This window comes from Pollicipes pollicipes, unplaced genomic scaffold, assembly GCF_011947565.3.
Source record: "Pollicipes pollicipes isolate AB1234 unplaced genomic scaffold, Ppol_2.1 Scaffold_1600;HRSCAF=1878_pilon_pilon_pilon, whole genome shotgun sequence".
Taxonomy (NCBI): domain Eukaryota; kingdom Metazoa; phylum Arthropoda; class Thecostraca; order Pollicipedomorpha; family Pollicipedidae; genus Pollicipes; species Pollicipes pollicipes.
In genome coordinates this window covers 9,147,896-9,174,419 of record NW_023595962.1, presented here as the reverse complement: position 1 = coordinate 9,174,419, position 26,524 = coordinate 9,147,896, and the positions used below count along the sequence as shown (strand labels likewise).

General features: G+C 55.9%; 2 protein-coding genes across 3 annotated transcripts; one reads left to right on the top strand and one right to left on the bottom strand.

Annotated features, from left to right (window-relative positions):
• LOC119091818 (prosaposin) lies at positions 1-12,328 on the top strand. 2 transcript variants are annotated; one of them, XM_037214717.1, is made up of 6 exons: positions 1-180; positions 649-823; positions 8,370-8,512; positions 10,184-10,265; positions 11,498-11,610; positions 11,909-12,328. In XM_037214717.1, the coding sequence occupies exons 1-6, from the start codon at positions 19-21 to the stop codon at positions 11,963-11,965; spliced, it is 732 nt and encodes a 243-aa protein (XP_037070612.1). In that variant the 5' UTR covers positions 1-18; the 3' UTR covers positions 11,966-12,328. The 2 variants fall into 2 exon arrangements, with proteins under 2 accessions (XP_037070612.1, XP_037070604.1); XM_037214709.1 differs by lacking the exon at positions 8,370-8,512 and adding an exon at positions 6,358-6,509.
• A 1,380-nt stretch (positions 12,329-13,708) lies between these two features.
• On the bottom strand, positions 13,709-22,465 carry LOC119093567 (SWI/SNF-related matrix-associated actin-dependent regulator of chromatin subfamily E member 1-related). The gene is made up of 10 exons (XM_037216539.1): positions 22,455-22,465; positions 21,857-21,987; positions 21,275-21,324; positions 19,371-19,523; positions 18,964-19,086; positions 18,349-18,355; positions 17,692-17,838; positions 17,007-17,102; positions 14,298-14,389; positions 13,709-13,861 (listed from the first exon to the last, which is right to left on the bottom strand). The coding sequence occupies exons 1-10, from the start codon at positions 22,463-22,465 to the stop codon at positions 13,709-13,711; spliced, it is 963 nt and encodes a 320-aa protein (XP_037072434.1).
• Between the last annotated feature and the right edge of the window lie 4,059 nt (positions 22,466-26,524).

Here is a 26,524-nt window from a genome sequence, read left to right as displayed (position 1 = left end):
GGGCGTCCGGTGCCGCAGATGGCGTCCGCCGAGGAGGAGGATGACGAGGACATGGAGGGGGAGGACGACGACGACGCCGAGGACGAGGACGAGGACGACGACAGGCAGTCGCCGGTGTGCGTGCTCTGCGAGTTCGTCATGATGCAGCTGAAACTGAAGCTGGATGACAACGCCACTGACGTGAGTCTTGCCGCTGATGATTGATGAGGTCCGCAGGGTCTGAATTCAAGTGGCGCCATCTGCTGAGTCACCGACCATGCCCGGACCACGTCCCACGGCTGAATGGCATGCTGTTAGCGATGACACCTGTCTAACTGTGCCTGTTTAGTCTGTACTCTTTCATGTGTTTGTTGTACGGGTGTTTGATGTTCTCTGGTGCTTTAACTGCTTTGCTCGAGTTTTTCAGTCAACGTCTCTAGCAGTTAAGCAATTTTCTAGATAGTTTTTGGGCATGAAAAGAAGAAACAAATGTTTACAAAATTGATGGATGATGGGTTCTGCATTGCTGGTCCGAGACGGTCTTTCAAGTGTCGTATTGCTGCCCGCCGCCGGCGCAGTCCTCCGAGCCCCTGGCTGAATGGCTGACTGGCTGTGGCTGACTGGCTGACTGACTAACTGGCTGACTGGCTGACCGGCTGGCTGTGGCAGGCGGAGATCGAGGACGCCCTGAAGCACGTCTGCTCCTACATGCCCAAGTCGATCGAGGCGGACTGCGAGGGCTTCGTGGACGAGTACGGCGCCCCCGTGCTGGACGCCATCAAGGCGGCCGTCGCTGACCCAGACACTGTCTGCGCCGAGCTCCAGCTGTGCACCGCCCAGCGAGGTACGGAGCCCTGAGCCCGAGCCCGAGCCCGAGCTCGAGCCCGAGCCCGAGCCCGTGCCCGAGCCCGAGCCCTGAGCCCTGAGCCCTGAGCCCTGAGCCCTGAGCCCTGAGCCCTGAGCCCTGAGCCCGAACCCGTGCCCGAGCCCGAGCCCGAGCCCGAGCCCGAACCCGTGCCCGAGCCCGAGCCCGAGCCCGAGCCGAGCCCGAGCCCGAGCCCGAGCCCGAGCTCGAGCCCGAGCCCGAGCCCGAGCCCGAGCTCGAGCCCGAGCCCGAGCCCGTGCCCGAGCCCGAGCCCGAGCCCGAGCCTGAGCCCGAGCCCGAGCCCGAGCCCGAGCCCGAGCCCGAGCCCGAGCCCGAGCCGAGCCCGAGCCCGAGCCCGAGCCCGAGCCCGAGCCCGAGCCCGAGCCCGAGCCCGAGCCCAGCCCAAGCCCGAGCCCGAGCCCGAGTCATGTGCTTAACCGCCCGGTCCCGTCTGCGTTCTGCGTGCGCTCGGAGATTGACAACGGCGCGTCGGCTTTGCACGCGGAGGCGCCTTGCGAAACAGCTGCACGCGCTTGGCCGCAGCGGGATCCTCGGCGCCGGAGAAATTCGTGGTGTGGTGGTCAGATGCGCACTGGCTACAGTTATTCGATTGGTGGAGTCTGTACATATCGGCCAGGGTTATGATGTAGAGGGCCTTAATGCGTTTTTGATGGTTGTCTGCTGGCTGCGTACAGTGTGTATGATATCAACATGTTTCTGATACTAAATCCGCAGTACAGTGCACTCATTGGTAGCCATTGGTGTGATTTTCTCAGGCTTTGTGAGAGCTGGGCGGCGGTCTATTCGAGCGGAAGCCTTTTTCTAAGGTCTAGGAATCTCTAAGCAGGTTGGGGTCGACACACTGGTATCGACTGAGCGGTTTGGGCTGGGTTTCGCCTGAGGGGCGACGCGACGCGTCACTTGTACAGCGGACGGCGGGGCGCCCAGCGCCTCTGCTGATGCCGGCCGTGCAGTTATTGCGCCCGCTATGTGTAGCGAGGCGGCTGGCGGCGCTACCCCGGCCGCCGCCGCGGCCCTGCTGTGTCGCCGCCCGCACCGCCCGGGCGCCGTACCGCCGCCGGCCTCTGTACTCTCTGTCCTCCGCTGGAACAATACACGGCCACTATCGGGAGCCGCTGGTTTGAGTGAGGCGCTGCTGACGCGGAGCGGGCGTCCGGGGCGGGCGCCGCTGCCCGCCCGCGCCGCGTGCAGGCTGACGGCTGGGTTCTCAACCGCATGTGTCGAGCTTGAGCTGCTTCTGGCGCGCATGCGCTCTGCACCGATATTGGGGTGGCGTTCAACTGTGGTCGGCAGCCACTCTCTAGTTGCTCGCGGGACGTCATCAGCTGTTGCGTCAGAGAATCAAACATTAGTGGGTCGGTCCCGAAGCAGTGTGATAGGCGTGAGAGCGATTTGCGTTTGAGGCGTTCACAGTCCCCGCGTCGGTTCGTCTGGCAATAAATGGTGACTAAGTCGCCCGGAACAGCGCCTGCTCTGTTAGTTAACGTGTAGTTGCGCCAAGAAGAATGAATATGACCTCGACACGGCATTTTCAGTGGTGAGGGGGCAGCGAGCGTTGAATCTCGTCAGTGGCGTGACTCGAGTCACTCTGTCGATGACGTGACTCGAGTCACTGCCAGCGGCGTGGCTCGAATAACTGCCGATCACGCGAATCGAGTTACTCCATGTGTGACTTGAATCGAGTCAATCCGGGCGACGTGATTCGAGTCATTGCGGGTGATGTCACTTGAGTCACCGCCAGTGACGTCGCTGGAGTCACTATGTCGATGACGTGGCGAGGCGCTCCGGTGACGTCACTCAAGTCACTTTGCCGGTGATGTCGCCGAGTCACTCCGGTGGCGTTGCTAGAGTCACTATGTTTGTGACGTGACTCGAATTACTTTCCGGTGACCTGATTCGAGTCACTGTCGGTGATGTGACTCGAGTCACTGTCGGTGACACCGCTCCATGCGTCATCTATCGGTTCGAGTCACTTGCATCACAGGCCGCGGGTCAAAGGTCGGGGTCATGCCAGGTCGTCCGCCAACCGCGGTCTGCGGGTTTGTACCGGCAGAAGAAACCTCTCTTGTTCTTGTTTTCTTCGCCGACCACGTGAGGGAAGTGCTGACGGCCGTGACCCGCCTGCATTGAAGCGCGCCGAATCCGCACGGAAACACGCCATGTCAAGTTAGCCGTCTCCGTTCACTTTCTCGTGATATTGATTCGTTCCACTGAAGCGCCCTCTGTGTGACTCCGTCTTAGCTCAGTTAGCGCCGTGACGGCTCCCAACACAGCTCGGTATTCTAGGGGGAGTGTCGCGTTGTGACCAGGCTGAGGGGCCGCCGCTGTGCGACGTAGCGCCGCTGTTTTCTCGGGAGAGCAGCCGCTACCGCTGTGGAGCGCTCCTCATCAGGGTTTGGTGCCGGTCGGGCATGACGGCTAGAGGCGAGACTGCATGGGTCATGTTTGCCGCGATGAAGGTTAGGCGGATTTGTCTGCGAACGAGCCGGTGCCGGCAGGACTGGCAGAACGGAACTGAGCAGAGCTGAGCGTTGTTCGGCACAGCCGCGTGGTGACTGGCCTGGGTATGCTCGCGCACCGCGCCAGCCAGCCGCCTTTCACATAGCCCTGATCCCACGTCTGTCCGCCTCGCCCAGCCTACTGTAAGTAGTCTGTTACTGTAGGTGTAGGCTTGTCCATCACCCTCAATTTGTTACTGTAGGTCCGGAACGGTGAAAATGCGTGTAGGTCTCGTAGTGCGGAAGCTAGCGCGCAGACTGCATTGGGTTTTCAAATTTTGCAGGATGCCTGTATGCCGTGTCGCACCATGGCATGTGCCTGTGTATGTAAGTTTGAGATACACGAACGACTTACGGTCTAATTCTGCAAACATCAGCTGATGCGCGTTCGCATCCCTCCTGCCTAGATGTCACGAAGGCATGTGTAAAAAATATGTTTGTTTCCGATTCTCCATGCATGTGTGTAACATAAGTGAGTTCCGGAAATCGTATCGCTTGCTTCGGGATGAGGCACGAATCCTCTGACGTAATGTAACGTGGAGTTTTATTGTGGCAATGATCCCCGGCCTACGAGACTCACCCACATGAGTCTCACTGCACACCCGGAAAACAGACAATGGCTTCACCGTCTGGGTGCGCGGACTGGGCTGCCGCGAGTGAGGCGCGCCCTCTGGCGGCCAGCACCGGCGGATCACCGCTGCGCGACCACCTAACCCCGGTCTCCACATGGGCGGCTTCGCCGGCCGCCACTGACTGTGGCGCGGTTTCATAAAACGAGAGTACGAATCTCGGTTAACGCGTCTGCGTTAACCACTACTCGTCTGGGAAACCAGGGGAATGGCGTTCCCCGCGGTGTCCACCGTTCCTGCCAGGGTGGGATGCAGGCGACGCCATATAGCCTCAGCAGCTGCGTGCGTCGTAAGGCCCGAAGGACGCCAATAGGACAACTTTGACCGATCGAAGCATCCTATTCGTCATTGACTTAAAGATCGCGAGGTCAAGTAAATCGGCTTGTCTCTGGTGCGTAATCACCACATGATGAAGCTACCACACCACGTATATTTTAAGGCAAATTGTATCGCGGAAGTTTCGCAGTTTCGCTTCATGACACCAGGTGATCCGCGTGCAGCGCCGGGCTATTCACAGCCTACCGAATATAAGGTTATGAGGCTACGAGAAAGAAAGGCATACCAAGCAAATGGAGTGAAGAACAGTACATACAGCTCAGCTTGGACAGTTTTATGGCCTACTATGCGCAGCTATTTTATGCAATTTCCTTCGCTGCTGCTTTGTTTTGCCCGCCTGATCCTCGCGGCGAGTCAGGTTGCTGATCGCCCATATAAACCCGTATCGGTGCAGTATCGCACGTGACCGTTTTTTAATCAGGGACGTTTTTTTATAACTTAGTCATCAATTTTCCATCTATTATGCAGGAATCTGTCCGCCGTAGCGTGGCCGGTCCGCCTGTGTTTTTGTGTTTTATTTGTGTTAGGTTGTCTTTGCATGTGTGTGCGTCTACAGAATGTGTGTGTGTGCGTCTACAGAATGAATTGCATGTGTGTGCGTCTATAGAATGGTTGTCAGCGTACGAGATCAGAAAACATTGGGAGAGTCATTTTCTTAATCTTAGCGCCCCTGGCAACCCGATAGCTTGTTTACTTAGTCTACGTGGACCAATGATAAGATCAGATGGATAACATGGGTCTGTTCGCTTGTTTTTGTCGAATAACCAGGAGACAGAAGAGATAGATGCATTGAAGGGAGTGTGCCACATTGATATGTGGTTTTGAACTGGATAGCCATCTTGACGACCTTTCAGTGCTGTGCACATTCCTGCGATTCTTGAGACCTAAGCCCTCTAATATTTTAGCTAGAATCCTGCCAAAATAGGGAAGGTATATCGGGGAAAGTATTTCTTCAACGTCATCTTGGCATTCATGAGGCCATGATAATGCCATTTTAATGCTGTCACTCCATTAGCCATGTGGTGATCAAGACCAAAAAATATGATTGCCGAGTCGTTCATATCTGGCGCTGGTGAGCGCGACTTCCAGACTTAACGGCCGTCAATTGGCTTTTAATCATTGTTGTGCAACATGCGATGACGTAACGGAACAATGACGCGTTGAGGAGTATATGTACTAAATAGAGCATTGTGCTGTCTAGAGCAGTCCTTTCCACTTAAAAAGGTGTACCAAATCATTATAAGTGAGCTTGTTTCATCGTATCTGATGCCTGCTTCAATATCTTCAAACGTGAAACATTTCCTTTCGTGTTTCAGCTCCATGCCTTTGTCAAAACGGGTACTTACGGTATACCCAGAGAGCAGGAATTTGCTCTAGGGATTTATGAGCAGCAGTTGACTGCTGATAATCGTATTGACCAAGGCTTATAGCCGAAACTCTGACGTAACAACTTGCGTAACTTGAGATGGGAGTGAACACGATCAGCAACCGATCAGCTGCCAGGTGACTTCCATGTCTGATCTTTGTGATCCGTCTGGCCCTGACATTGGACCTGTCTGACCCTGGCGTGCGGCCTGTCTGGACCTAGCATCTGACCTATCTCACCCTGGTGTCTGACTTGTCTACCCCCCGTCATCTGACCTGTCTGACGTGCCTGACCCTGGCATCTGCCCTGTCTGGCCCTGGCGTCTGACCTATCTAACTCTCTCATCTGGCCTGTCTGACCCTGTTGTCTGACCTACCTGACCCTGGCATTTGACCTGTGTGACCCTTTCGCCTGACTTGTCTAACGCTGGCGTCTTATCCGTCGGACTCTGGCATATAACCTGTTTGGCCCTGCCATCTGACCCGTTTAACCCGCCTTACCCTCGCGTGTGACCTGTGTGACGAGTCGGACTCGGCGGCCTTACGTCTAACCCGGTGGCTGACCCGATGTCCGCGTCTGACCTGTCTGACATCTGATGCCTGGCGTCTGACCCGGTAATCCCGCAATTCACGCGGCTGACTCGGCTCGCCCGCGCCCGAGCAGCGCCGGTCGGGCGTCGGACGCTCTCCGACACCAGCAGATGCGGCGAGTGTCAGCAGATCGCCGGCTACGCCGAGCTGCTCCTGACCGACGCCGACCAGCCAGTGACGTCAGAGCAGCTGTGCCGTCTTCTGCCGGTCGAGCGCCGCGCCAAGGTGTGTGCTGCCGGCGGCGGTGGAGGCCCGCCGGCGAGGGCAGGACTTAGTGGCGGTCCCAGGCTCTAGTCAGACAGTGACGCTCCGGGATCTAGGACGGCCCAGTCGAGCAGTCGTTGTGATGGCTTAGCCGACCAGCTATCTGACCGACACAGCTGTTCGGATTGGAATGGCTTTCTGTTGGAATCTGTTGTGGAAGAAAGCATCACTACCTCTGATGGCAGCGAATCTGTAGCAAGCGGAAAAACGACGAAAAACACGGGTTCTAAGGGTCCATGAATAGTTGTTGCGTTGTAACAGGGTGCGCACTGTAAGGAACACTACGAAATACGCCAAGTCATGTTGCATGGTGTGTGTTCCGTTGCAACGCTATAGATGGCGCCCAACGTGGGGTCCCAGGGTCGTGGACTTGTGCCCTGTGTTGGGTTCCACCTGAAGCGTTATTACGGGGTGTGGGATGTGAGGGGCACTTAAAAGTACGCCACGTCACGTTGCACGGCGTGCACCCCGTTGCAACACTACTCAGTGCGGTCTCTTCCTGTGATACGATTCCGACCGTTGGTCTGATGTGGGCTTCGCCGCCTGGACCTGGCTGGCTCCCAGCGACGGCTGCAGCCGGTCTCTGAGTGGTCCGGAAGACCAGCTGAACAGCGACCTGATACTCAACGCGTGTTGGCCACGCCCACCCCTATTGATTGGTTCGCGGCGTCCGCTGCACGGGTACTTTCGTGAGGCGTTCGTAGTTGATGGCGGCGAGATCCGCCAAGGACGAGGTCGTGCGTCGGCCGGCGGCGCGGCGGCAAGTGCAGCGAAGACAGAGAGCGTGGGGAGTGGATGTGACCCGGAGCAGGGACACCACGGAGGCCGGCGGACACCCAGCGGCTGGTTGGGGTCAGAGCGCGCGCCACGCCTCTAGCGTGTGCTCAGGCCTTTTTTGGACACGGCTTGAGGGCGCGGCCTTAAGGACAAAAGATCTGGGCGGTGATCGGCAAGAGACGTAACCATTGCCAGTGTGATGCGGCGAAATGCAGCCACGCCTCGACCCTGATGCGACCTGACCTGACCTGATCTGAAGAACCAACCAATGAGCTTACCAGAAAGATGTCTAACACGCGACCGTGTCCTCTGCGTACCCTTTCGGAGGGAAGCGATGGCGGGGTGATCCGCAAGTGACGAGACACTGCGACATTCCCGCCGCCCTTGCGCGCCTGCTTTACTGGTCCGGACACTGCATGTTGCTGGCTGGCTATCCGTGATTTTAGGTAGTGCACGCGCGCTTCTGTGGGCCAGTTTATGCTGCAGCGTACGGGAAAACGCTTTTGTACGCTTCATCAGTGTGTGTTTGCTAGTGGCTGTGATGACAGCACACACATGTATATCTCGAGTACCGACACCTCGTCGGGGCTTTCGTGAAAACGGGTCTTAGAACACAACTAAAAATGTGACTTGAAGCAATGTCAGATTGCTGTGCATGAATGTGCATGAAATTTTGTGCTATGCGTTGCGTTGTGCATAATTCATGTTGAATGAGCAGGTTTAGAGGTCACGTAGTTGGATATACTAGGAGGGAGGGGTACGGCAAGTCCAGTCTTAGCTATTGGCGCGCCCGTAGATGGCCTTTGTGCACCCTTTCTCGTTATTGTTCAATCCAACTCCGTCCCTGGCATTCCTGCATGCGTTTTCCCCCTTTCTGACCAGTGTTCCCCTCTGCCCGTCACCTGAAACCGCCCCTGACCGGCTGACCCCTTGCTGAGTGACCTTCTCGTGCGGCCGTCTGACCGCCCCTGACCAGCTGACCCTCGCCGAGTGACCCCTGTGCGGCCGCCTGACTGCGCCCTTGTTCGGCTGACCTGACCCCAGCTGCTGACGACGGTCTGCCGTGCGAGCCGTGCGTGGCCCTGCTGACGGACCTGCAGGTGTACGCTGAGGACGACGGGGCCCGGGACCTGTCCCACCACTTGAGCCGATTCTGCGTCCGCCTGCCGGGCCGGCGCCGCGAGCAGGTGCGTGCCGCGCCCGGCTGCGTTCAGACGAACCCAGCGAGTGGCGCGGGCGCGTTCGGTCCGACCTCCCAACACCAACCGCGTCTCATCCGTTCAATACAGACCTGACGACTTGTCAAGTGCGCAGTACCTATGGTGACATGCTCGGGCGCGAGGTAGTGCGCCACGCGACCCGCGGACGCAGGTCAGCGTATGGGTGGGGGGGGGGGGGGGGCGCCGGTATGCTCTGGCGAGGGGCTCGCTGATCGGGCGAACAGCGCCGCTTCTACAGGGGAACCTCGGGGACCCCGGGGTGAGGTCGGTGCTGTGTCGGCCATCATTGGGAGGAGCTTGCGGTGCGGTGGAGGCGCCTCGCCTCACCGGAGAAGATTGAGGACTGGTGGAAGGCAGGGATCAGAGCAGGCTTAGGGAGAGTTGTTGGACGCAGCGGTGTGTGGTGAAGCTTCGCGCCGAGGTACAGACCGACAATGAGGGAGCTGGGTGGGCGGAGGACCCAGACCGATCGAGAATCGGATAAGACGACGTTCGGACTGGCCGATGATCGGAAAAAAAGGACGTCGCGGACTGGTTGAGGACCGGACAAGAGGACGTCCCAGGCCGGTGGAGGACCGGACAAGAAGACGACCCGGATCGGCTTAACCGGCCAAGGATCGGACAAGAGGAGGACCCGGACCGACTGAGGACCGGACAAGAAGACGTCCCTTACTGGCCATGGACCAAACAAGAAGACAATCCGGACCAACCGAGGACCGGACAAGAGGACGTCCCGGACTAGCCGAGGACCGGACAAGAAGACTATCCGGACCGACCAGGGCTCGGACAGGAAGACGTCTCGGACCGGCCGAGGACCGGACAAAAGGACTGTCCGAACCGGCCAAGGATCGGACAGGAGGACGTCCCGGGCTAGCCAAGGGCCGGACAAGAGGACCATCCGGATCGGCCAAGGATCAGACAAGAAGACGACCCGGATGGTCCGAGGACCGGACAAGAGGACGTGTAGGACTGGCCGAGGACTGGACAAGAGGAGGACCCGGACTGGCCGGGGACCGGGCAAGAGGTGGACCCGGACTGGCCGAGGACTGGACAAGAGGAGGACCCTGACTGGCCGAGGACCGGACAAGAAGAAGGCGTGGTCGGAGGGAAGATCAGACCAGAAGCCACGGTCGGGTGGAGGGCCCGGTCCGGGCATGAAGCAGCGACCCCTTAAGGACCCGGGCTGCGGTGCGATGGCCAGAGACAGCCTCGCAGCCAGCTGACGGCGCCCCGGTCAGCGGGCCGGATCGGGGCGGGGCTACAGCTGCAAGGCGCCGCTTTGAGCGGTCAGGTCGGAGCGGGGCAGACTGACGGTTCTCCGTAGGGATGCGGTCAACACAGTAACATCAAATCAAACAGAATGTCGTGAGCTACCGTTGAATGGAGTAGAAAAGGTCTTGATTATGCGACGTGCACACATGTTTTTGTGCTACACTTTTGGTCGGGCTCCTTGATTTCCCAATGCATGCATGATTGCGAGTTTCAAAGGTGCAATCAAAACATGCGGTTGTGGTATCGACATCATGCTATTTGCTGTTGAACTGTATGGACCAAGCTAACTCTGTTCAGATCTGGGGCTTCCCGTGCTGACCCGAGCTGACCCGAGTCACCCGTCTGACCTGACCTCCTATTTCGCAGTGTGAGCAGCTGGTGGAGTGGTACGGGCCGTGGGTGTTCAGCCAGCTGAGTCAGTTGGTCTCCCCCCGGGATGTCTGCATCGGTGAGCTCGGGCGACAGCGGCCAGTCAGCCGGAAGAGTCCACAGCTGCCGCATGGGGGAGGCCACCGCTGAAGCGACGCTGGCAGCTTAAGTTTTTGCAGTAGAAGTTGTGACATTTATACATTTCTGAAGTACAGGTTTTGCCGTGTGGCACTAACGCCGCGTAGAAGTCTTTAGACCAGAAGCAACGTCGTAAAAACAGTAACTATGGGTTTTTGCAAGAGAGGTAAAGACGGGCGTAAGTTTTTGGAACATGGCTTTATTGGGCAACATTTATATCGCGTATGTGTTTTTGCAGTAGAAGTAATATCGTGGATGAGTAATGACTCTATGCTTTGCAGTAGAAGGAATGACGGGTACAACTTTTTTGAAACATAACGTTTGTCGCGTATCACTAATGTCGCGTTTAAGTCTTTGCAGCAGAGGCAATTTGTGCATATGTAGCGGCTGTATGAGTTTTGCACAAGAAATAATGACGGGTATAATTTTTGCAGCATAAGTTCTGTCCCGTAGAACTCATGTGGGTAGGAAGTGACAGCAGAAACAAAGTCGTAACACTCCGTTCGGTAAAAGTACTATGTCGTAGCACTAGTGTGGAACCATCTGCGGTGTTATAGTAGCACTACTCTGTTGTAATACTAGAATCCATGCGTCATTATCCGGTGGGATCATGTGGGGTGTCACTCTAATTTTCGTTTAGAGTGACTGTATCCGCCCCTGCACATCGGGGCTGCTGCTCCCCGTTTGTATTGGCGTTCACCTATTCCATCTCCTGCGTCTTCGTATGTCCCGTGCAGTGGCCTCCATCCTGTGTGGACGAGAGCTGTGTCGACCAGCCCCTCCTCTTCAGGTATTGACCCGTGCCGTCAGCAGTTATTGACCTGTGCTGTCAGTATTGTTGACCTGTGCTGTCAGCAGGTATTGACCTGTGCTGTCAGCATTATTGACCTGTGCTGTCGGCAGGTATTGACCTGTGCTGTCGGCAGGTATTGACCTGTGCTGTCAGCATTATTGACCTATGCGGTCGGCAGGTATCGACCTATACTGTCGGCATTATTGACCTGTGCTGTCAGCATTATTGACCCGTGATATTAGCATTATTGACCCGTGCCGTCGGCAGGTATTGACCTGTGCTGTCAGCATTATTGATCTGTGTTGTCGGCAGGTTTTGACCTTTGCTGTCGGCATCATTGACCTATGCTGTCGCCAGTTATTGACCTTTGCCGTCGGCAGGTATCGACCTGTGCCCCCGGCCGCCTGGCACGGTGCACCTGATGGGGGGCGAGCGCTGCCAGTGGGGCCCCGACTACTTCTGCCAGGATGAGTTCCACGCCAGGGCCTGTAACGTGAGTGGCCACTGCGCCGACCCCGAGTGCTGACTTGTGGGCGGGCCCGCCTGGCGCCCGCTACGGACGGCATCGTCCATGTACTGACCGAGCATTGTTAGGAGCAAATGCCGCCGCGAAGGAGCGAATCGTTAGAGTAGAGAGTGTTGGAGAGCTCTACACCGAAAGCGGCTCAACTGTACCGTCCCGACGTTGGCGGTGCTATGAGTGGAGTGTCAATAGTGAGAGTGTGTGCGTGTGTTGTCGGCTGGCGGGCCTAGCCGTGCCGACTGTGACCGGCCCCCGCTGTCCGCCTCAGGCCCTGCAGCACTGTGTGGAGCACGTCTGGGAGCAGGTCGAGCCGGACATGCCCTGAGGCGCCGACACCGGGAGCGGTCCTCAGCGCTGCCAGCCGTCGCTCGCCACCGGCTTGGCTCGGCTCGGACCGGCTCGGACGGAACGGAACCGGCAAAGACCGCGATATAGCCTACTGCTGTTTACCGTGTAGGACCTCCTAGGGACCCAAATACATGCGTGCCTTATCGAAGCAATCAAAATCGAAACACTAACTTGTGTGAAACGGCGTGCCTCATGCACAGAAAGTAAAGCTGCGTACGCATAAGCTTCTGTACTTTTGGGCATCGGGCGTCACAGCATCCGTCGACATGGTGGGAATCAAATTCGTTTCGAACCGCCATTCGCCACGAGTTTGTGGGTGCAAATGTAGCCAATGCTTGTCATGTAATGCTCGTCTTACCGTCCCCGTTATGAGCCGTTGTGACCAGCGGTGAGCAAACGGCAGAGCATGTCGGGCGCTTACGCTGATTCCCACCGAGGCGGCGCGTTGGCCACCGGCTCTCGGGGAATGTCATACTGGCCAGTCGTGCTGTCGGTCACCCGCTGTGGCTGTGTGATAGCACTGTAACTAACCGTACCGTCATCCCCGATGATATTGCCGGGAATCGTGATAACGGCGGCCACGTGGGTGCTATATGACCGCGTTGTAGAGGCATCCGAAAGCCCCAGTTGCTACTACTGCTATAACAACGGTCGCAGTATGCTTGTGTGGAAACGTATGATTTTACATAGCCATGCAGTGAGATTGAGAGCCACGTTCCGTGTGACATTTTGTATCCAGCAATAAATTAAGCCAGTGACGGATGTTGTCGGGACTGTCAGTCGCCACGGACGTCTGCCCGTCTGTCAGACCCGGAGCAGTGAGGTTGCGACCTATGGCGGAGCAGAACGCAGGTCGCAACCTCAACACTGGCCGGCCCGGCTCCGGCGCGGCAGCCAAGCGGGCGGCATCACTCGATGGGGGCGGGTCTGGTGCGCCCGGCCTCCACGTCGGGCTGAACGGACGCGCGCGAGATCCGAGGGACCTCCGGCCTGTCAGCGTCCCCTGGTCCCATGACTTGTTACGACTAGTCGGGCGTCGGCGGCCGCAGCACCTGGCAGCGAATGCGGCGCCGCGGCCGCTCTGGCTCCATCTCGCGTGACGCTGGGTAACTCAGCGTGGTCTGCCCGCCAGCTGCATTTCATGCGACGCTGTATTACACCAAATGGAGCCCACGCATTGTGTACGCGGTCTGGGTTGTGACACTTGATACTGATCCCGAGTTTCAGGTGGGCGTCTCCAGGTTGGTTCAGAGCCTCACCCATTGCCACCAGGGCGCTCACTCCGTAACTGATGAAATACAAATGTAAGAAAATGAAAGGACTGAAATTAATGTCGAGATAAGCGTGGGCCCAGCGCCCGGTAATCGGACGCACAATCTTGAGCAGCGAACAGAAACCAAAAAGCCAAAAACAAAACATCACCATTTAAATACCGCACATCATCCATGGGAACAAACGCTACTCGCTCCCGTTATCACCGCATAAATACAACGGCCACCAGCAAGGGCGATTAAAACGAAGTGAGCATTTGTAATGCATTGCTAAGCAGACCGAAACAGCAAAAATGCCGTCTGAGATCGATACACATCACTCCACTTCCGTGCATCAGCCCTTCGCAGACACTGAGCCAACTGCACGCTGGACCACGGCAGACCCGCACGGCGGCACGGCGTCAAACTGCGAGTGTGGCGGGCCGTTCCGAGATGGCGCTGGCCTCGCGTCAGCTGACCCCGCCGGGCTGGGCGTCGCAGCTCCACTGGCTCATAACGCCGAACAGGGTGGGCACCAGCAGCAGGTTCTCGAGCTGGTCGGTCAGCTGCCGACTGTGTGACGTCTCCGACTCCAGGTCCATGGCCGCCCTGTCGTGGCGCACCTGCAGCACAAAGTCACGCGCATCGGACCCAAAACACAGACACCCAAGCGACAATGTAGCGACAACAGCTGACGGCTAGCGGAACAATCAGCGCCCAATCCCCACAATACGCACGACAGGAACTAACTCCAAATGCAGGCCACCAAATCGACGGCCAAGATTTCCGACGACGCTGTGATGCTCTTGGTCTTTCCAACGCCCCGCGCCTGGCCATTCTGCTGACTCGTGCAGGGCCGGCCAGGGTTGTGGCCGGCTGTGTGGGTCGTCGACAGGGCCGGCAGGGGCACACCACTCACCTCCAGCTCGTCAGCCAGCTGCCGGAGCTGGCGCTGCTGCTCGCCCAGCCGGCGGGGGCACGCCACTCACCTCCAGCTCGTCAGCCAGCTGCCGGAGCTGACGCTGCTGCTCGCCCAGCCGGCGGGGGCATGCCACTCACCTCCAGCTCGTCAGCCAGCTGCCGGAGCTGGCGCTGCTGCTCGCCCAGCTGTGCGCGGGCCTCCGTCAGGCAGCGGATCTCCTGCTCGCGACCTGGCGTGCAGGTTGGGGTCACTGTGTCAAACACCATACATCCACCATCTGACCATGCACTCAAGATACCACAGCCCTACTGTCACCCTGACGCAGACCACAGGGTGAGCATGTAGGATACGACACCACGTCCTACTGTCGACCTGACGCAAATCACAGGGTGAGCATGTCAGATAAGACATCACGTCCTGCTGTCACCCTGACGCAGGCCACAGGGTGAGCATGTCAGATAAGACACCACGTCCTACTGTCACCCTGACCCAGGCCACAGGGTGAGCATGCTAGACACGACACCAAGTCCTCCTGTCGCCCTGCGGCAGAGCTCAGAGTCACATGGTCGCTGTCGGCCATCATGTACACCGCTCCTCCCCCAAGAAGCCAGCAGCATATGACTGTGCGGGACGGCTAGAACTGCACTCACTGAATCTATAGAGCGTGGCGCTAAGGGCCACACGGACACCATTACAACCGACACAGCATACCATGGTGGGTAGGACCACACGGACACCATTACAACCGACACAGCGTGCCAGGGTGGGGAGGACCACACGGACACCATTACAACCGACACAGCATACCAGGGTGGGGAGGACCACACGGACACCATTACAACCGACACAGCATGCCAGGGTGGGGAGGACCACACGGACACCATTACAACCGACACAGCATGCCAGGGTGGGGAGGACCACACGGACACCATTACAACCGACACAGCATACCAGGGTGGGGAGGACCACACGAACACCATTACAACCGACACAGCATACCAGGGTGGGGAGGACCACACGAACACCATTACAACCGACACAGCGTGCCAGGGTGGGGAGGACCACACGGACACCATTACAACCGACACAGCATGCCAGGGTGGGGAGGACCACACGGACACCATTACAACCGACAGAGCATACCAGGGTGGGGAGGACCACACGAACACCATTACAACCGACACAGCGTACCAGGGTGGGGAGGACCACACGGACACCATTACAACCGACACAGCATACCAGGGTGGGGAGGACCACACGGACACCATTACAACCGACACAGCATACCAGGGTGGGGAGGACCACACGGACACCATTACAACCGACACAGCATACCAGGGTGGGGAGGACCACACGGACACCATTACAACCGACACAGCGTACCATGGTGGGAAGGACCACACGAACACAATTACAACCGACACAGCATGCCATAGTGGGGAGTACCACATGGACACCATTACAAACGACACAGCATGTCATGGTGGGGAGTGCCACATGGACACCATTACAACCGACACAGCATACCATGGTGGGGACGACCACATGACACACCACACGGACACCATTACAACCGACACAGCATACCAGGGTGGGGAGGACCACACGGACACCATTAAAACCGACACAGCATACCATGGTGGGGACGACCACACGGACACCATGATAACCGACACAGCATACCAGGGTGGGGAGGACCACACGGACACCATTACAACCTGCACAGCGTACCATGGTGGGGAGGACCACATGGACACCATTACAACCGACACAGCATACCAGGGTGGGTAGGACCACACGGATACCATTACAACCGACACAGCATACCAGGGTGGGGAGGACCACACGGACACCATGATAACCGACACAGCATAACAGGGTGGGGAGGACCACACGGACACCATTACAACCGACAGAGCATACCAGGGTGGGGAGGACCACACGGACACCATGATAACTGACACAGCATACCAGGGTGGGGAGGACCACACGGACACCATTACAACCTGCGCAGCGTACCATGGTGGGGAGGACCACATGGACACCATTACAACCGACACAGCATACCATGGTGGGGAGGACCACATGGACACCATTACAACCGACACAGCATACCAGGGTGGGGAGGACCACATGGACACCATTACAACCGACACAGCATACCATGGTGGGGAGTACCACATGGACACCATTACAAACGACACAGCATGTCATGGTGGGGAGTGCCACATGGACACCATTACAACCGACACAGCATACCATGGTGGGGACGACCACATGACACACCACACGGACACCATTACAACCGACACAGCATACCATGGTGAGGAGGACCACACGGATACCACTACAACTGACACAGCATACCATGGATAGGAGGACCACATGGACACCATGGTGGGGAGGACCACATGGACATCATTACAACCGACACAGCATACCATGGAGGGGAGGACCACATGGACACCAGGGTGGGGGGGACCACATGGACACCACCATAACCAACGACACAGCGCCAAGCCTTAACGTCAGTTTGCAGAGACCGAATGTTGCAAGCCGTAGTTTGCATGCTTCTGGCCTTTGACTGTGCATAACATCATTGATAATGCCCAAAAGTACACACGACAACTGCGTTTTGGTGAATTTATTCACCGCGGTTATTTCGTGCAACGATATTCATACAAACGTAACTGGATCAGCTAAAGATGTCCCACTTTTTCCGAGCAGCATCGACGCAATTTTGATAACATGGCAGGTGTCAATCAAGCACGTTAACAATTCATCGGGCACCAGAGACTGAGGAGTGCTTGGGCAGCGCCGTGTTTTCACCGGCCGGGCCAACTCACGGACGGTTTGGTGCAGCACGTTCTCGAGCGCGCCGGACACGTCCGCCGGCGGCTCGAGCGGCGAGTCTGGCCGCTCATCCTCGCTGTCGGCCGACGCTGCCGGCCACTCGGCCGCCTGCAGCGAGATGGCCTGCGGCAGACACAGGCCGGCGCCGGGGCAGGTCAGCACGCGAGGCAGGTCAGCACGCCGGGGGCACGTCAGCACGCGGGGGACAGGTCAGCACGCGGGGCAGGTCAGCACGCGGGGGCAGGTCAGCACGCGGGGCAGGTCAGCACGCGGGGGCAGGCCAGCAGACGTGGGGTCTGGCTATCAGGAGGGTTGGCCGTCAGGCAGATCAGGCCAATGGTCCAGGCCAGGTGAGCAGGCTGGGTCCAGGTCAGGTGAGCAGGCTGGGTCAGGTCAGTATACAGATGACAGACACGGTCGCGTCGGCCAACAGACACAAGCATCAGGGCAAACCACGCAGGGAAATGGCCGAACGTGACAACTACCGCCCCCAACAGACGCAAGTCGCAGTCCCAGTCTATTCCACGCAATGTTATCTCCGATTTCAAGACCGGACGCGCCTCTAATTAGAAAGCTGTCTGCGTGTCGTACAGGACCCATCGGGCCGTTGTTACACTGCACAGCGCGCGGGCTGCGGGCCGGAGCGCCGCCTCCGCTCCGATCCGGGGGGGCAGTCACTCACGCGCACGTGCTGCCGACTGTGCAGGTGCTGCTCCTTGTTGTGGGAGCTGCTGAAGTAGGCGTCGCAGAGTCGGCAGTAGAGGTCGTTGCGGTCGTCGTCGGAGTGGACCTCAGGCTGGTCGGTCGAGTCGCCGTCCTCCTCGGCTGCCGGGTCAGGGCAAGGTCAATCGCGGCATCCCGACGCTGTTCAAGCCAACTCATTGCTGAATCGGCCAATGAAAGCCGACTTACGACCGAATCGACCGATGAAAGCCGTCTTACGACCGAATCGGTCAATGGAATTCGACTTGCGACAGAATCGGCCGATGCAAACCGCCTTACGACATAATCAGCCCTCTGGCTCAAAGGTGTACAATGTGTGAGATGTGCCCATCCAGCTGGCACATCTCAGAATGCCGAAGATAACATCACGAGCCGAGTGTGATCCCAGGGGGTCGAAATTCAATCTAGCTTACCACACCACCCATTCACATACTATGCAAACGTATTTATACTCCACATCACATTGGCGCGCGTTGGCCCAGTACAAACCAATATCACACACTGGGCACGCATCGCCCCTTTCCACTTACTGCATGCACCGCCCCTCCGCCGCCTGCCTGCACTGGCTGACCGGCCGCGGCCCGCCGCCGTCTCGGCCGACCCGACTCTGACCTTGTGCCTGGCGACGGCGCCACAGCCGCGCCCGTCGCCGCCTCTGCTGACCCGACTCTGACCTTGTGCCTGGTGTCGGCGCCACAGCCGCGCCCGCCGCCGCCTCTGCTGACCCGACTCTGACCTTGTGCCTGGCGTCGGCGCCACAGCCACGCGGCGTCCTCTGCTGACCCGGCTCTGACCTTGTGCCCGGCGTCGGCGCCACAGCCGCGCGGCGTCTCTGCTGACCCGGCTCTGACCTTGTGCATGGCGTCGACGCCATAGCCGCGCGGCGTCTCGGCTGACCCGGCTCTGACCTTGTGCCTGGCGTCGGCGCCACAGCCGCGCCCACCGCCGTCTCTGCTGACCCGGCTCTGACCTTGTGCCTGGCGTCGGCGCCACAGCCGCGCGGCGTCTCTGCTGACCCGGCTCTGACCTTGTGCCTGGCGTCGGCGCCACAGCCGCGCGGCGTCTCTACTGACCCGGCTCTGACCTTGTGCCTGGCGTCGGTGCCACAGCCGCGCGGCGTCTCTGCTGACCCGACCCTGACCTTGTGCCTGGCGTCGGCGCCACAGCCGCGCGGCGTCTCTGCTGACCTGACTGACCTTGTGCCTGGCGTCGGCGCCACAACCTCGCCCGCCGCCGGTAGTCGGTGAGCTGCTGCCGGTACTGCTCCTTCTGCTGGTAGGCGCGCTCCTGGTACACGCCACGCTCAGCCGGGCTCAGACCCGCCCACAGGCTGGACAGCTTCGGACCGGCCTGACGAAGACAGGTCAGGTCAGGTCAGGTCAGGTCAGTGTTCAGACCCGCCCACATCCGGTACCCCAACAGCGCCTCCTACACCCAGAGCACGTACTTCCATCCCAAGGACGTACCCTTCTGGAGGGCGCACCCTTCACACCCGAGCACATACCCTTCACCCCGCGCACGTGCCCTTCAACCTGAGCACGTACCCATCACCCCGAGCACGTACCCTTCACGCTGAACAACATTACGTACCCAACATTTGCCACCAAAGCACGTACCCCACCCCGAGCACGTACCCTCCGCACGTTGAGTCCCCGCCATCGGGCCTTGAGCCGGGGGTACTGCTCCTTGGCGAACAGGTTGTAGGCGGAGAGGGGCGCCGGGGGAGGGTCACCGTACTCGGGCGGCGTCCTCTTGGGACGCCCCACCCCCGGCCGACGGGACCCCCGCTGGCGACAGAGGCAAGAGGTCGGCGGGTCACCACGAGGTCAGCGGGTCGTCGTACTCCGGCGGCATCCTCTTGGGACGCCCCACCCCCGGCCGACGGGACCCCCGCTGCCGACAAAGGCAAGAGGTCGGGCGGGTCACCACGAGGTCAGCGGGTCAATGTACTCCGGCGGTGTCCTCTTGGGACGCCTCACCCCCGGCTGACGGGACCCCCCGCTGCCGACAAAGGCAAGAGGTCGGCGGGTCACCACAAGGTCAGCGGGTCACCGTCGTCCGGCGGCATCTTCTCGGGACGCCTCATCCCCGACCGACGGGACAGGGGCCGCCTCCGACGCCGGCAGAACGGTTGGTGCTGGGGATGCTCCAGAGAGAGTGCCATCAGTCCATATGTGGAACAGCAGTCATTTGTGTGTCGATTACCAAGAGAGCTAAACTGCTATCAGGTGCCCACTGGACATTCCTCCCAGCACATGCACTCTAGACTTGCTGGCTTCACATTCATGAGAATCGATTCATCCTTCAAGGTTGTGCTTCAAGGTTGTCCTTCAGTCAATTCATCCTGCCAGGTACACCAGTATGTAACTTCAACGTCGGAAGCCCTACACCCTTCAGAACAGGATGCACATGTACATCTAGGTGTATGGATTAAGCATGTCTGCACAGACTACAAGGATAGCCCTCCCAAAGAAATTTGTGTTTTAAATCTTGAATGTTCCACTTGACGAGATTATTTTTACTCAGCTGTTCGATCAGATCATGTGCATGACCACCACTGCGGTCAGTAGGGTCCAGACCACATTAAGTTCCGAAAAAAATGAGTGTAGTACTGTGTTTGACCATATAGAAGGCACACAAACAGAGATGGGCCGCTGGCATTAGGGCGTGATTACGTCTATCATCAGACAGTGGTTACGCATCACTCATTACTCATCACCACCAGAAAATACCATCACCACTACATGCTTGGCCACCACTAATCTCCAGCCAAATTATTCTTCAGCGGATTTGGTTACCAAATGGTTCCGAAACAAACTGTATATAAGAGCTTATGATAGCTGTCACCGAAGTTTGGTTCCAAAACGAACTGCATATAAGAGCCTATGATAGCGGTCACTGAAGTTTGATCATATTGTCTCTGCTCAAGACAGCATGATCATCAGTGGTCTATCGCATCATGATCTTCACCCACCTGCTGTTTTTTAACGACAACGAATGTCTTCCCGGGGGGCGGCGCGGGCTCCGTGGCAGCCAGCAGCGCCTCCTGTAACTGAGCGGGCGGACAATCAGCAGACAGACCATCAGCTGACAGACCATCAGCTACAGACCATCAGCACACAGACCATCAGCAGACAGACCATAAGCTGACAGACCATCAGCTGACAGACCATCAGCTGACAGACCACCTGCAGACAGACCATCAGCAACTGGCCAGGCCTATCAGTCAGCGACTGATCAGAACAGCAACCAGGCGCCCAACTGGATGGAAAGTGAGAAAACTCATAGCAACAACAGCTAGCGACCGACTGAACCTAACACAACCTTCCACCACACGAGTATGTACCTAGCATCTACCTAGCACCGAGAACAATGAGACATCAAGCACATCTAAACCATCGCCGTCGTCACATGTCCGACGCCATCGCGGGAGCCCTCCTACCTCTGCATGTTCTCCAAGCAGGGCCGACAGGTCGGCAGCGCTGGCCTCGGCAGCAGCCGCACATAACTCGCCATCAGCTGCACATAACTCGCCCACCGTGTGCTGGTCCACCGCCGACAGCCCCTCATTCAGCTCAGCTGCCACACCTGGATGGCACGGCCAGCCAGTCAACATTCAGCCAGTCTCGCTTGGGCGAAGTGCGACGTTGCGGTCTAGAACATGACGTGCTTGTTGCTTCATGAATGTTTTTAAGGAATGCTCCGTGCAGTTGGAGATGGAAGCGGCACTCACGTATCTTATCTGCAGGCCGACGACTACGAAGAGGAACAGAGGAGTCACTAATAAAGCAATGCATGGGAAAACCAAACGTTCAATTCGGCCGAATTTAAAGTTGCACTAAAATAGATATGAGGCTCCATTGAAGCCACCAAGCACTTGCATCATTTCTCCTCCGGTACGCAGAAGCCGGACGTGGATGGCGGGGACGGACGCGGATGGCGGGAGCGGACGCGGGCGGCGGGAGCGGACGCGGGCGGCGGGAGTGGACGGCGGACGGCGGGACTGGACGCGGGCGGCGGGGCGGGCGGGCGGCGGGCGGCGGGCGGCGGGCGGCGGGCGGCGACAGCGGAAGCGGGCGGCGGGAGGTGGGAGCGGGGGCCGGAGCTGGCTCAGCCTTACACGTGCGGTCCATCAGCTGGCTGGAGCCAGGCGGCCCCGGCCCCGACCCCGGTACGGATCCCGGGTCCGGCGCCGGTGTTGCCGCCGTCAGCTGGTTGAAGAAGCTGGAGATGTCGAAGTCCGCCCCATCGCTGCCAGGGTCCAGCAGGGTCGGCACCGGCCCAGGCCACTGTGCTGCAACAGCCAATCACGGCATTTGATGGCGTCTACGTCACATGGTGCCAGCCAATCACAGCACAAGAATCAATATATGTGCAGTCAGTGGAGCGGGCCACTGCTGTATGGCATGGCAAGAGGTCAAGGTTTGCAGGTTACGGCTGGATTCTGTTTCATTCATATTGCATTGATAATCAGTTGTATTGTTGTGACAGATGTTTAAATCAGCATCATATAAATTGTAAACTTAGCTGAATCAACACCTAACCTACACTGACTTTATGTTTCAGATTTTAGGATCTGACTTCAGTATTTCAGCCACAACATCCTAGAGAGCAAACTTGGAAGAACATATGCATCACTGACTGAATTCACAGTAAAATAACAGAAGTTACTTCTAAATGCAACCAAATACCCTGCAGCCTGGTGGTGGCCAGCATACCTTCCTTTCATGCTGGATTCTTGGTCACTGCAATCCAGAAGCACACTATGGCTTGAATTTTCTAGGAATGACATCCTGAAACTGATATCCTCATTCAGTTTTCAGTAATGCATGATATCTCAACTTGACCTTGACCTCAATCAATGTTTAAACCAGAACTTAGGAGGCAATGCAGTTGGTTCCATATTTTCCCCATCTGATAGCATGCCTAAGCAGCATCCCAAGGAAGCTCATTTTGCAAAACACTGGATACCCGAAAAGAACTGACAAAAAACGGACTGGACATTCATCTTTCCTGCTTAGTTAGTGTAGGCCACCTCATTCAGGAGCATCCTAACTCAAGGAATATTCAGGCAAAAACAGGTAAGGTGACACAGAAAAAAGCACTCAATGAGATGCCTCAAATTATTTACCAATAAACAGGACAATTAAAGGCATAGTCATCCCATATAGCATAGACTGGATCTCAGGCAAGCCGGGACAATTTTTGTATGAAAAACTTAGACCAAATTTTTTGGCTATGGTTTCAGACTAAGGATGTCTATAAGGCATAGCTGGTTGCAACAAATCTTTCCCTATCACTGCAGTAGAGCAATTCCAGCTCAAAGCCAAACTTCAACTAAGATTTTCTGAGCCACATATTGCTGTGACACTGCCACTGAATGGCAGCCTGCCATTCTGATCATCTGAAAAGTGGCCTTTAGAGACATATCTGGTTTATAAGTGAACATTTTTACTTTCTCAAGGGCTGCATCAGGGCCATACTTCTCCATTGAATTAAAAGAATCCAGCCCCAAATGTTTAAAAAGAAAGAAGGGCAAATCCAAGTAAAAATCTGTTGATTAACTCATAAAGTCTGTTTATCTGATCCTGAAACCAAGCCCATTGCAAATAGCTTTCAAAAAACTACAGACTTGGGAATTGGGAACTGACAAGCATAATACAAAATTTCGTATTCTTACATTCGTCATAAGCCATCTCATTATCAGGCTAGGTTTACAGCACCCTACATATACCATGGCACCTATAAATATATGTACACATCAATCTCTACCGATACCCGTCAACTAGCAGGGAAATGTTGCATTGGTGAAATGATGCTGACAACTAACACTAGCTGATGCACATTGCCTGGAAATTCCTACAATGAAAAGAAACCCAAGACATCGTACCAGCGCCAGATTACACTCACATTCCCAACTATCAACGAGGGTCAGACAATAGAAACATAACCCTCAAATCTTGCAAAATAGCAGTTATTCCCTCATGTGTTCTACAACCAGCAATAGTATTTAGCTATAGCGCCACAATTGCAAAAAATAGTGTTTTTGACGTCACAGAATATAAATCAAAATAGATATACATTATTATGGATAACAAGCAAGTTTTTACACCATACCATACTCAAATTATTAAATTCATCCTAACTGGTAGGATATTAAATAATTTCTACGTCAAAAACTTGAAACATTTTGACGCAGCTTGTTTCATGACGTCACTGACGCGAAACTGGTTTTGCTCTTTCCCCCTTCGGCTCTCTTGTTTATACATTCACTTTTATATGCGCCGAAATCCTGTCGGAACAGGCGCCATTGCGAGCGCGTCGCAGGTGTCTGTCGGAAGAATAACTAGTACATTGTGAAGAAGCCGTGAATAAAGACACACAGTTGGTTATCTTATAAGTGGGTATTCAAACCTCAGCGTGTCAAACGTCCTATTTTGATCGGCTTTGGGAAGGTAGATAAGTGGCCTTTGCCTTATCAGCCAGATGTTTTTATCTACATTTTTCTCGTTCCCTGTCATTGTCGATAATGCATTGTTGGGGACGCACTGTTTGAAGTGGCTCAAAGATTTTGGTTTATTATGTAGCGCGTGGTCTGAAAGTCTGTTTGTGCCTCTCAAGGTTTGTAGGACCGAAAAGGCAAGCTTTGGAGATGTACCACCTGAAGAAAACCCTGTATTTCTGGGAGAAACAAGCTCAAAATTTAGTGTTGCTAGTTGTGTGGTATTGTCACATACTTGTTCCATGAGCATGTCACTGACACATAATTCTAGTGGTGGTTTGTGTGATGCAGATGAGGCTCTTGACAGCATTCATTGGTAAATGGTAGTAGGTGTCAAAACCTTTGCTCTGCCTCATAGGTTTCAAAAGGGGATGTTTGTCTTAGATATGTTTGATGTATAGCTGCAGTTTTTTTAGGCAAGTGTGGTCATTGATGCAAAAATTATAACTATGCAGTTAATGGCATGAGCAAATGATGTAACATAGGCTGTCATTTTTTGTCATAGTTGCTGCATTTTTCATCAAAAATTGACTTTGCCATTCATTTTGTTCTGGCCTGGTTGGACACAGCTGAAAAAATTGTTGCCTGCTCCTTTCATATATGTGTAGTAACTAACCTTTATTGCAGAGGCAAAAGTATGTGAACCAAATCAAATTTTAAAGAGCATAAATATTGACCAATGATGTAAAGGTTATTAACATACACAGGGTACCAATAATAACAACCAGTGTGGTTAGTGTCTGTTCTTCTGAAAGATGAGGAATCTCAAAATCTTGTATGTAGCCAAGAATGTAGGTAAATCCCCAGTTATTGCGCAGGTTGTGTCAAAAATTAACTAACCTCTGTACACCAACTAACTTCGGCCCTACATAATGCATGCATGATTAAAGCATATTTTTTGTTTTGTGAAGACTTTTGTTTTACTTGTAAGTTGTAGGATGGAAAGCTAAATTCAGGTCTAGATCTATAGGCACAAAAAAGTGTTAGGCCTGTTCCTTTCATCCCATGTTCACATCTATTGTTAAACCAGTGTCAACAATTTTAGTTAGCTATTTGGGAAGATGTCAATTTTTTCTTAGATAGGCCTTGCATTGGGAGAAGAGTGGTTGAAACCCATTTGGTTAGGACACAGCAGTTATCTTGCAACATAGGTCACAGCATGGAATGGTCAAGTGTCAATGAACTTCAGAAGCTCATTTTCAGAACTATGTTCACCAAAACCTGCTTTATCACAGACAGTGGGGATATGATGTCCAGTAAATAATCATGGGCATCAAAGTGTTTTAGTTGCCTTACACTGGCAGCATCCAGTTTCAACAAAGTTCTCCTCCTATTGATTACTATGATATTGGGTATCCAATGGTTTTGGACCGAATGGACCATATTAGTATGCTACTGCAAATGCTGGGTGGCATTGCCTGGGTTAATAAACTTGCATATCAGTGCTAGCTAGATGCATTCCATGGCATTTTCTTTATTTCATGATAGCAATGACTGAAGTATTTAGTGTTAACTGATGTTTAGTGCTAATTACTAGTGTATTTAAATATTTGGTGCATTTAAACATTGTATGATGTTTCTAAACTCCATGAACTGGACAAGATTTTGCACCTAATGCATCTTCATCAACAATAGGGTTGTTCCAAAAAGAATATTGCAATGTTTGATGTGTTCATTGCTCCCTGCCATGCATCTCAGCACATTGGATAGGTCCCCACACCTCATTACATAACCTGATGAATAAGCCACAACTCACAGCTCCTGCCCATGTATGTTGCAGAGTGGTCCATCCTGGCACCAGTGGTAAAACCGCTCAATCAGTGGCGTGGCGCCAGTGGTAGAGCTGCCCGGTCGGCAGAGCGGCACCAGTGGTAGAGCTGCCCAGTCGGCGGAGCGCCGCCAGCGCCGACCGCACGATGGGCTCCGGCTCCGACTCCGAAGACGACCTGGAGGCCGCTGCGGCTGGCCGCGCTCCGCTCCAAGAAGTCGTCGGCCGGCGCGCCCGCGGCCGGCCGCCGCGCCGTCGGCGCTCTCCGCGCTCGCGCCGCCGTTCGTGCCGGCGGCGGTGGCGCCGCTGGTGCCGCCGTTCATCTACAGCCGGCCGCCGCCGCCGCTGGTGCCGGCGCCCTGGCAGCCGCCGCTGCAGCCGCACCCCCTGCAGCAACCAGCACCAGCTGCTGCAGCACCAGCAGCGGGAGGGCCGCTGGCGGCGCGGCCGGCCGGGCCCGCTGCATGGCTTCCGGGAGGCCTGCACGGCCGGGGACGGGTCAGTGGATGGCGGGCAGT